Below are 12125 nucleotides of genomic sequence, written 5' to 3' on the forward strand. Positions count from 1 at the left end.
TTTAGTGAACCCAAAGCAAAAAGTACCTACATGTGCCTGTCCAGAAAGGCTGCACTTATACATGGAAGTCTATACCTTCTGATGTTGAATCCAAGTGATCCAAGAACCACACAGAAATGCAGGAAAAAACTTAGTCACATAAAGATACCCATTGTATGTGGGTGACAAACTCTCATTGCAGCCCTTGTACTGCAAAAGCTTAGTCCCTTTCCTGTGGATTGCTGATATGATGAATTGAATTCTTTCAGGACTTCTAAATGGTAACCATAATTTTAATCATACAGAATAATTCATTTCACAACTGTTTTCAATATATTTCTTTGTAGAAACTAGCCATACCTGATTAAAAAACAGGATGTAAGTATTGTACAGCTTATTGACACTGAATGGTGATTGGTCTATCGAAATATAGCAGTTCTTTAACTGTTAACAAATGCCCTCAAATAACAGGCACTTACCTGGATATCACACAACCACAGCTCAATTACCTGCATTTTTAATAGTTGACAACAATATGAAGGTACTCTTTCTTTTTCCTAGGACATGGAAACAGCTACATGTGAATATAAAACCAAAGAAAACGAGGATCTCTATGAGAACAGAAAGGTCAGTCTCTGAAATTTGCTTCACATGCTTTCACTGTTGCATCATTGTATTTTAAAAACCCAACCCCCTTTTCTTGTATATCCATTACATGGTGCGTAAAGTAACAGGCAGCCCCACAGGAATGGTCAAGATGTCTCTGAGATAAAAATATATATGCTTTTGATCTTTTTATTGGGGTGGGGATTTCCTTAACTCGTAGCAGACTACTGTAATTAAGGCGGCATAATTTTCCTGAAGTAGGGGCATATAGATGTGGTGCATTTTTAAGAACTGTGCAGTTGTATGTACTATGTAGAAATAGTAGAGGCCAAATCCCACAATGGGAAATGTAGCTTAACAATGATTTGAAGGTTTTGTATTTAAAGATTATATAGAATCTTTATAATCTACCTATAAAATTATACCTATTTTATTCTTATGTCAGAATAGTGTTTTCCACTTGCACAATGGTTTTAGCATAAAGTATGCTATAAGCAAGAGACCAGACCTTGAATGATCTCAGGAATCTATGGTTGCATAAACAGGTACAGTGGTACCTCGGGTTACAGACGCTTCAGGTTACAGACTCCGCTAACCTAGAAATAGTATCTCGGGTTAAGAACTTTGCTTCAGGATGAGAACAGAAATCACTTGGCGGTGGCGTGGCGGCAGCGGGAGGCCCCATTAGCTAAAGTGGTACCTCAGGTTAAGAACAGTTTCAGGTTAAGAACGGACCTCCAGAACAAATTGAGGTCTTAACCCGAGGTACCACTGTAGTCATAAACCTCCAAGAAGAACACTGCAGAGAAGCTGTTGTAATGTAACTTTTTGTAAGTGTAACATTTTGTATGGATTCAAAGTGGATCACTCAACAGACAGTCTGACTTTACAGTCTATCAGCGTTCTGGTTTAGTTGCTTACCTTGGGACCTATGAAGGCTGGAGGCCACTCATTTTGAAAGCTTGTTCTTTAGTCTAGCATGTTATCTACTCTTGAACATAGATGTGGTCCTCCAAATCTTGTTGGACTCCATCTCCCATCTCCCCAGCTAGCAAGGAGGCCCAATGGCCAGAAATTATGAGAGCTGTAGCTCCGAAGCATTTAGACACCCCTGTTCTACACCATCAGTTACAAAGAAAATAAAGTATGCTTCTTATCTCAGATGTCAAAACCCAAAATCCCACCTTTACTGTTTTAGATGACTTTATGTATAGGATCTCCCTGTTTCTGTAAGCCACTTTCACATGAAACTGGAGCATTTTGCTGTCAACATTGTCAGGGAACTGCCATCGGAGGGACAGGTGGTGGAAGGGCTCACGGAGGTTGGGAGAGACCCAGCAGCTGAAGCAGGAACCAGCAGGGGGAGAGGTGGGTCTCTGAGGGAAGGCGAGCAGGAGGGAGGAAACAGGGACACTTCCAGCGAGAACAGTGGGGAGGTTTCTGGACCTCCCATAGGGAGACCCACTCCTCGCCGGAAACTGTCACGCCGTGAGTCCAGAAGACGTGTTTCCGTTAAGGAGCTTTTATGTTGGAAGCGATTCCGAAAGCAGCCACTGTCGGAATCTGCCAGTGACTAGAGGAGCCATGTCTGAGGGGCTCCGTCACAGACAGAGGTTTGTGGACTTGAACAAACTCTGAGGGATTACGATTTTACGCACAAGCAGCTCATCATCCCATCACAAACATATTATGGGGTACCAGATAGAAAACCATTTTCAATCCTCCTTAAATGCCCAATTGATCTTGCCTTAAAGTCTAACAGTCTTTCCCCCCCTCCCTGTGACAATTGTAAATTATTCTTTTAAAAAATTATTATTATTATTATCAAGATGCTCTCCCCCCTTCCGATGTACTGCACAATAACTCTCCCCTGGAAACCCAGCTGAATGTATAATTTTTTACCACTCTGACTGTCAGATGCTTAAAAGCTACCGCTGGAGGTGTTTGCATAAAAGAGTTCCTTTGTGGATCTCTGAGAGAATCTAGCAATGTTCTTGATAGTATCCAACCATGCTGATAAGGGGTGGCTGCTCCAGTTGCATCTGACTTAATGACTATGCATGCTTTTTCTCCGTGTATCCATCCCATCAATTCTATTCTACATTAGCACGCAGCTTGTGCAAAGCTTGTACAAAGCAGTGGAATTTGGGAGCTGTTCAAACCTGTTTTTGGTATAAAAATAAATGTAGAAGAACAATACATACAGGAAATCTGGACCTTTTTGTCTTTGGGCTTGTTTCCTTACATATGTCCAAGTTCCATGCCATAGGGGGCGTAGGAAGGTGATGGGGTTCAAAAGTTCCATCTAATTAATTGGGTTCTACTCCATTTATGTCATGACAGATTTGCTATTTTTTAAAAGGAAGGCTGGTATTGTAGAATTGTTATCTGATACACGAGACAATTGTATGTAACTGAAAATTGGTGGGGCAAATTCCCCTGACCTTTTTTTTCTTTTCTTTTGTCCTCAAATTTCTGATTATTCAGTTGGCCTGTCACTCTGTGTGAGCTCTAAAAAGCACATGGGGATGCTGTGTGCATGGGGATTTCAATTCCTTTCAGCAGAGGGAGTTGGTGCTGTGGGATGCTTCTACAGACTGGCTCCCTCTTTGGAAATGCATGGAGAAGTGGAGCAATGCACCAGAGTCCCCACAGCCAGTACAGATAGCTGGCTTGGAAGTTTTAAAGCATTTGTTTTCTCCTTCCCCAACAGCTCAAGGCCTGAAAAATACTTCAGAACAAAATGTAAATATAGATAGTCATTGGGGGAGAAACATAATGCATTTATGCTAATGTCAGCTTACATTTACCCTATTGGGAGCTAGTGAAGACAGGAAGAAAAACAGTCAAAACATACTTGATATTTGGCTTGTCTCTAAAGAAGGCCTGTCTGTTTCAAACTTCAGGAATCCTCCTAAGAATGCCCCTCTGCACAGCCTTTCTGTTTAAATACTGAGAAGAGATGTGAGAGCTGAGACAGAAAGGTTGTGCTTTTGTTCCCCTATCCCTCAACCCCAGCTCCCTGCTCGATGCTCCTCTTGGTCTACCCATCCTATTAGGATAGTCACCGCTACCCTGCCTATTGGGATATTTACCAGCACTGTGGGTGCACCCATGGTTTGGGAAGGCTGAGGCTATTTCTGCATACATGGATGCATATTCCCAAATGGTACACTCTCTCTCCCACATATACAGTGAGAAAAAGAAACCACAGAAACGGATACTAGTAATTCTAGCTGCTACATACAACCATTGTTGTGATGGACATGGATGTCATTTTTATTATGGAAGAAGCTGGGGAAAGGGTGGGTTGGTTTTTCCCGTTTAGCCAGATACATAAATATGCTATGACACCATTCTCGGAGAGTGGAAGGAACTAATGAGAGATACTTTAGTCCAAGTTTCCCGTGCAATGCTTGAATGCAGCAGCAAGGTGGTTAGTGGGTACTTGCATGTGGGAGCTTATCACCCCCATTTCACAACAGTGGCCACCAATTTCTTTCTGGCACAATTCAAGGGGATGGAGTTTACCTTTAAAGCCATAGATATCTTAGGTCTAGGTTAGTCATCTCCTTTACTATTCTGCCCTAAGACCTGCTGGGGTGCTCTTCTCTGTCCCAAATCTGGCAGATTTTTCAAGACAGCTGAGAGAGAGCCTCTTCGTTCTCCATTCCTTGAGAGGGCTTTTTGGACCCCCTCTCCACCAGTCTTCCACCAGCTATTTAAAACTTTTAACATTGTTATTCAGACTTCCTTTGCTGTAGTAGTGCTGTCTTTACTGTAAAAGGACAGGACAGGACAAGACAGGAAATTCCCAAAACAAATAAATAAGCTGCTCACCTACAGCCATCTGAAATATCCCATGAAAGGATATTTATTATTACATTGTGATCTGAAAATAGGGAAGTATGAAATCTGGACAGAGTTGCATCTCTGAACTAGACTGAAGCCAGGAGTAGATGACCATTGTTTAATGAATGCCAGAGACTACAGTAGAATAATAGTAAAAGTCTATTTTTCTTTTTAAAAAAGACTAAAGAATAAAACTTTCCTAGTTTCACTTTCTATGCCATAAAATACAGTATATGGCATTGCCCATCATAGGAGCCAACTCCTAGGGGCCATGGGGGCTTTTGCGTTCACAATAAAATATTTGAGGGGGCGGGCCCCCATAAAGTTGATGGGCATTCCCATTCAAATGGTGTGTGTGCACTGCGTCATGTGATCAGTTATGCAGGGCAGGGCTTACCTGAGCCCCCACAATATTTTATTCAAGTTGGCATCCCTGTTGTCCGTAGAAGGCATTGCTCTGAGTTCAAGGTCACATATCTCTACAATCATTGTATGGTGGAAAGTGGAAGACAAAGGAAAAAGGATTGACACATGGGTTTCTCTGTGATTCTGCACCATGCCATATTCAGATGTCTGGAAACCTTCTCAGGAGAAATGGAATATTTTAGGATGAATATTTCTCTTTTGTATCAGTTTAGGATTCTTCTTGCTGTGTCGTTATTCCACCCTTACCTTGCCCCATCTTTCTTTTGTTGGCTGCCACATAATAGTTGTTGTATTATTTGTTGTTTGTTTAATATACATCCCTTCACCCGAGGTTCACAGGGCAATTTACAGTATAATACATAACATAACAAAAACCAAGAACAGTAACCCTCCATCACCCAGTTTAAAATGCCATAGAATGTTCAATCAGCTAAAGGCCTGGTTATAGAGGAACCTTGTCTCCTGGTGCTGCTGCTGAGAAGGCACTGTCCCAACGTACCCAAGTGTACAACCCGTTGATGGTTGGGGAACTTCCTATGGGGTGAGGATGGTGAGTGTTGCCCCAGTGCAAGATCCTGGACTAGATGATCTTCAGGTTCCTTCAAACCTCACAATTCATGACTGTTAAGTAAAATATATAAAGTCAGATTACCACCCAAAAGCTGCCCGTAGGACATAATTCTTCCTGCTTATGCTATTAACGAGGCAGACCTGTTGTCCCCTTACAAGCTGCAAATTACACAGGCAAATGTAATTACCCATTCCCTTTGTTATTAGCACTCAGTGAGGAAGTTTCCAGCCATCCTTCCTTTCATGGCATTTCAAAGCTTTCTCATAAGATGCATTCCTGATATTAAAGACAATGAGATGTCCTTTTTTTAAAAAAAAGAATTCAATTAAACATATGCCTACTGTGACTCTTTATTCACAGCAAATTGTCTCTGTAAATAATCTTCATCAAAAGTCAGAACCAATCCCCATTAGTTGTTTAGATTAATTAATGAGTCCCCCTGGAGCCACCCAAATGAATTCAATTTAAACGTCAACAACTTGGCTACGGAGTTTCCCAGGTTGGCATTAAGACAATATTAAACCTGCAATAAGTCACATTTAAAATGTTAATTCGGAGAAGCTCTCCATTTAGAGCACTTAATTAAATCCTTAAATAAACTGCATGGGCTCTGTACCAGATGGTTCTGCATTTTCATTGCAGCAAAGAGCCTTGAAGTCATTGAGGGAAGTAATATCGTAGGCATGGTGAAGATAACCAGGATATATAGTGTAATAAAATCTAATCTTGTTTCCAGCCGGGAGATTCAGTGTATGTACACAACCCAGGCTAAAATTGTAAGTTAATTACATTAACCCCAGTATACTCTGGTATCTGAGCAGCCACGAGACAAAATTAGTCTTTTCCCATCATAAGATTCTTTTCAACTTCACTATATTAATTTTTCACCAAATACTTACTCATAAGGAAAATTGAAGTTAATGTAACCAAAGACAAAGTAATGCAGTCTTAATATTCTGAAGGGATTAGAAGGGGCTGCATAAATACACTCAGCAAATGTCAGTCACTTGGAATGGATTTTAAGGAAGTGGAGGAGGTGCAAAGGGGGAAAATTATAGCATCCAGCTGTGTTATGCATTATGTTGAGGTGCCCTGGAAGTTACAATTTCAGGAATGCAGGCCTTCAAATAAATAGCTTAAGAGAGGTGGCCTCCTGATAGGAAGCTGGGATCCTGAGTGAACTCTTTGCATGGTGGTATCTGTAAATGAAGGTGGCAAGTATGTCTTCCCTATTGCCAAAGGCTCCCTCTTAGCATATGACAGGTAGACACTGGAAGTGAACAAAAGGGACTGGCCCCGGCTGATGAGGGTGATCAGCAGGGTACTCAGAAACTCAGACTCCTCCTGACTCTTTCTGCCTTCTAAAAGTTAAAAGAAATACATTGCATGTGACATTTTACCAGCAGGGAAATAAGTGCCATGTAGCAAAGAAAAGGGATGCAGGTGGCGCTGTGGGTTAAACCACAGAGCCTAGGACTTGCCGATCAGAAGGTCGGCGGTTCGAATCCCCGCAACGGGGTGAGCTCCTGTTGCTCAGTCCCTGCTCCTGCCAACCTAGCAGTCTGAAAGCACATCAAAATGCAAGTAGATAAATAGGTACCGCTCCAGAGGGAAGGTAAACGGTGTTTCCGCCCGCTGCTCTGGTTCGCCAGAAGCAACTTAGTCATGCAGGCCACATGACCCGGAAGCTGTACGCCGGCTCCCTTGGCCAATAAAGCGAGATGAGTGCCGCAACCCCAGAGTCAGTCACGGCTGGACCTAATGGTCAGGGGTCCCTTTACCTTTAGCAAAGAAAAATCCATTCCTAGTGACAAATGGCAATCCAAGCAAACTCAGATTGCCATTTGCTCTGAAGTGGTTTTCCTGTGGGGAAGGGAGTGGAACGAAAGGAAGTGTGGATAAGCCCAAGCTTGGTTTACCTCTGAATGAAGCCAAGACTAGCCATATATGGCTCACCCATTGCTAACTTATACTCAGATGTCTCAGGGTTGTGATCTTCACATTGATTCTTTTGAGCAGAGCCAAATACTGGAGTGTACACAGTCCCTTTCCCCCAAGCAGCCTTAGATAAGCTGTCCTAGCACTACATGACATAAGAAGCTGCCACTGAGCCATTTCCCTAGTACCAGAGTGAGTGCAGGCCATGCCTGGGAGGCCTAACCCTATAAAAAACAATTTGTTCCCACAGTTTTTGGCATCTGTCTTTCTTGGGAAACAATGAAAGAGTGTGCCATCAAGGGTGAAGTCAAACCATTGGAGAGTTACAGCACCGGCTGTGACTGTAGAGATCAATACGAGAGAGACATGTTTTGTTGCAGCTGGGGCAGGTGAAGGCATCTGGTTGTGCTTTTGCAGGTGCACCATGGCATTTATTCTTTTTGTTCTGTTGAATCAGAAAGAATAAATGGGGTTACCTTTGATGGTGACCCGGAAACTGCAACTAATCCAGAATGTGGCAGCTAGACTGGTGACTGGGGGCAGCTGCTGAGACCACATAGCACCGGTCTTAAAAGACCTACATTGGCTCCCAGTATGTTTCCGAGCACAATTCAAAGTGTTGGTGTTGACCTTTAAAGCCCTAAACGGCCACGGCCCAGTATATCTGAAGGAGCGTCTCCACCCCCATCGTTCTGCCCAAACGCTGAGGTCCAGCGCCGAGGGCCTTCTGGTGGTTCCCTCATTGCAAGAAGCAAAGCTACAGGGAACCAGGCAGAGAGCCTTCTCGGTAGTGGCGCCCACCCTGTGGAACGCCCTCCCATCAGATGTCAAAGAGATAAACAACTACCTGACATTCAGAAGACATCTTAAGGCAGCCCTGTTCAGAGAAGTTTTTAATGTATGACATATTAGTGTATTTTTGGTCTTTGTGGAAGCCACCCAGAGTGGCTGGGGAAACCCAGCCAGATGGGCGGGGTACAAATAATAAATTATTATTATTATTATTATTATTATTATTATTATTATTATTAATCACTGTTCTGCTTCAGTTGGGGTGGTTTTACTGTTCACTTGTTTTTATAATTGTAATCTTATAAAAAAATATAGGTCTGGGAAAGACATCCTGCCTGAAGCCTTGGAGAGTTGCTGCCAGTCAATATAGACATATCAATGCTCTGAATAAGGCAGCATCCTATGTAGGAAAGTAGGGTGTGCAGCACAGGATCAGCACCAGTCAGCTCACTTGTGACTCTTTGTAGATACCAAGGTACTACCACCCAGCTGATTGTAAAGCAGAAAGGTAGTGGCAGCTTCTAGTGTTGGTCCATGGAGTTGCCCCAGCCTCCTTTGCAAGTAATCTCAGAGTGATTTGTTGTTGTTGTTGTTTAGTCGTGTCCGACTCTTCGTGACCCCATGAACCAGAGCACGCCAGGCACTCCTGTCTTCCACTGCCTCCTGCAGTTTGGTCAAACTCATGTTCGGCTGTCAGGTCCTGGTGGTGGTTGCTCGTGAGTAACCAGGCAGGACTCCGACCTGTCTTTTACAGGTTTTATTGGTGCAAACTATTTACAGTGCAGAACCACAAAGTTCATGTCCGTCTTAGTCACTTGCAGAATCCAGCAGTAGCCTCTTCTGGCTTCTCCCCCAACATAAGAACTTAGAAACCCCAAATCTCCACCTCCCCTCCTTGCGTTTCACCCCTCTGCGCAGGCTGGGTGATGGAAGTGGCGTGTGTGCCTCTTGGCCAGCCGGGTTACGTGAGGCGCTTGGGCTCTCAGCAGCATTTTCGAGCCCTCTCCTCGCTTGGCTCCCCACTTCCCTCTCTGCTCCACTGGAAGTGTGGCTTTCCCCACCACTGGACGAGGAGCTGCTCCTCAGAAGCGTAGGACGTTCTCTGTATTCCCTTGCCTCCCTCCCCTCTTCCGAAGGCAGTCCCCTGACATCGTAGCTTCGAGAACACTGTCCAACCATCTCATCCTCTGTCGTCCCCTTCTTCTTGTGCCCTCAATCTTTCCCAACAGAGTGTGACAAATGTTTGCAACAGGCTGTGTCCAGTGACATCCCCACCACTCATATACATGCACATATGAAGTATTTAAGGTACTGCTGGTGACACCCTCTTAGGGGCATGCTGCTTTTAGCCAAAAGTGAACATTTGGCATGTGCATTGGGGAAGAGCATTGTGCATACAAAAGTCCCACAGGTTTCAGTGTAGCAAGTGAACAGCCACAGCTAGCTGCAGGACACCAGCTAGTGTCCTGACCACTGTGTGCTTGCATAGGCTTTGTCAACCAGTGTCAAATGCAGCTCTGTAATAGCTAGCTCCTAATGCTATCTGCGTGCTCTTAGGTTCCTGCAAGTGACCTGCTTCCCCCAAACGACATTGAGAAGTGAGGAGATCTTGACACATTTGTGGAATGTCAAGCATGACTCAGTTCGGGGAGCTTCTCCCACCTTTGACTAATTGCTGACCTGACATCTTTCTGATAGTGACCTTGTTTCAGCTAGTAATTCAAATATCTTTCAGTGTCAGAAATAATAAGTGCCACAGTGAGATGAACAAGCAGAGCTTAAGTTGAGCACAGATTAATGGGGTTTTAATATTCCTAATTTAATCACTCCTTTCTGTCTGAATGTGTGCAACATGATGTAGCAGCTAATTATTTTTTTAACCATGATGGGGATCTTTCCTAATCATTTTTATATTTAACATGGATGAAGGAAGGGCAGTGATTAATGATGGAATAAATCTTATGACACAGAAGCAAGCACAAGATCAGTTGAAAATACGGCTGTCTGGTGTGTATGTGTGTGTGTTTTAATCCCCATTTTCCATGCTGCAAATAATCACCAGCCCATTTTCATTTCAATTGTAAGATTTTTGCCACTCCCCACCCCCAAAAAGGGAGGGGCCCTGAAAGTTTTATTTTAGAGTAATTCCATTAGCAGATGCCTGTGAGCATCTTTCAAAATGGTGACGTATTCCCGCACCTTCTGCCTCTAATAGAATCGCAATTATTTGCATTTGCAGGAAGATCGGTGTCTTTTCAAACATTTCTTCTTGACATAGTGTTCAGAATTACAGGTGAGGCAGAAACCTGCTTTTTGAACCTGTCTGTTGGCCTAAAATGCAGTCAACTGACCTTCCAAGATGACTGCACTGAGTAAAATGATCCTGTTTCTGAAAAATGCATGGTATTAGTGTTTATACAATGCCTTTTGCAAAGTCCTCCGTGGACGTTATTGCAACAATCCTTGAAACACATTTGTAAAGCAGACCAGTGAGTATTGTACATGGGGCAGAAAGATTATAACTTGAGGTGAGGCTTAACCTGGGTTCTTCCAGACTTAAGCCACTGTTAAGGTTCTTCCAGGCTCACTTCCCCTGCTCCTATAGTTGGAGCAGATGTGCCTGTCTCATAACCATTGTTAAGCAACCAGGAGTATGCTGTGGGCTCATGGGCTCCCGCCCCATTCTTCCACCTCTACAGGTTCTCCCATCCCTTCTCTGTTAGGAATAGCAACAGCAAGTGGCAAGCAAAGTGGCAGTGGCACCTTGCTGGTAGCAGTGCTCTTGCTTGCAAGGAAGGAGATGCGGTCAAGTGGGGTCAGGTGGTGGTGGTGAAGTCAGGGGAACTTCAGGTTGGCAGCAGTGTCCCCATGCTACCAAACCCAGTATCTCTTCTCACCCCATCTCCATCCAGGCTAGCCCCAGCACCACTGTCAGAAAGGCATCACTGAGTCTCTGCCCTTCCTCACACGCCACTGACAGTTGTTGGTACCTATAGTGCAACCTTGAGAATCTACTGAGACTAGCCAAGGCTGATGATAACTCTGTTTAGCTTTGAGACCAGGGTTAGAAAGTTTCAAGCCATGATTAAAGCTAGCTCTGGTCAATCCTGATGTAGACATGACTCTAGTGAATAATAAATAGGAATGGAGGGGGGAATTCATGGTCAGAAAGGAAGGAGGAGTATGTATGTATATGTACCAAATTCTCAGTCTTCTAAACCATGGTTTGGAGACTGCTAATGCTACACCTGCACTGGGCCTTAGTTGCTATGCCATTCCAGCTCTCACATGTACAAAGCATCTGACATGCCAGTATTTGGACAATTCCCTTAGCTATATTGTGGGAGAGATAGGTTTCAGATTTTGAAAATTCATTGTTTTGAATGTGAAAATTCTTAACTGAGGACTCAAGACTTTAAATTCAATTTGCTGTCATATTTACTCTGCAAACAGAATGGAAGCTTCATGAATATGGAACAGCATATTTGTTTCAGACCAACATAAATGGGCACTCAGCATAGTTCTAACATCAGATTGTTAACAGCTTGTATTACTGTAGATAGGGAAACATAAAGCAAGGCAGAGACAATGCTTAAACTTTCAAGATCCTGTTCAAATGAATATATACATGATGATTAAGATGGCAGATTTACTAAGCATGAGCAGATTCCGCTCCCTCCCCATAAAATTTAATTCCCAGTTTTCCTTGAGCCTTTCTCTTATACAACATATAGCAGTGCACATATTTGTGGTATAATTGCATTTGTCTTCCAAACTGCCCTCCCCCCCTTGAGGGCGCCTTCACTTTTGCCTTGATTTGATTATCTATTTCTGATCTCAGAGAAAAGCCCATCACATAAGTATTCATTACAAAATTGCATTTTACATGGTCAGTGTCCTCTTGTCTAATTATTGACCTCCCCAACCCACTCCCAAAAGTTATATATTTTTGGCTTTCTAT

General features: G+C 43.3%; 1 protein-coding gene across 5 annotated transcripts in view; it reads left to right on the forward strand.

Moving 5' to 3' along the window:
• TNRC6C (trinucleotide repeat containing adaptor 6C) overlaps positions 1-12125 on the forward strand; it is a 432408-nt gene that overhangs the window by 40200 nt on the left and 380083 nt on the right. For all 5 annotated transcript variants that reach the window (XM_081185339.1, XM_081185338.1, XM_081185344.1 and 2 more), the window contains exon 2: positions 541-606. In XM_081185339.1, the coding sequence (XP_081041465.1) occupies positions 541-606 (66 nt within the window). The remainder of the gene's footprint in view (positions 1-540; positions 607-12125) is intronic.

This window comes from Podarcis bocagei, assembly GCF_964188305.1.
Source record: "Podarcis bocagei genome assembly, chromosome: 2".
NCBI lineage: Eukaryota > Metazoa > Chordata > Lepidosauria > Squamata > Lacertidae > Podarcis > Podarcis bocagei.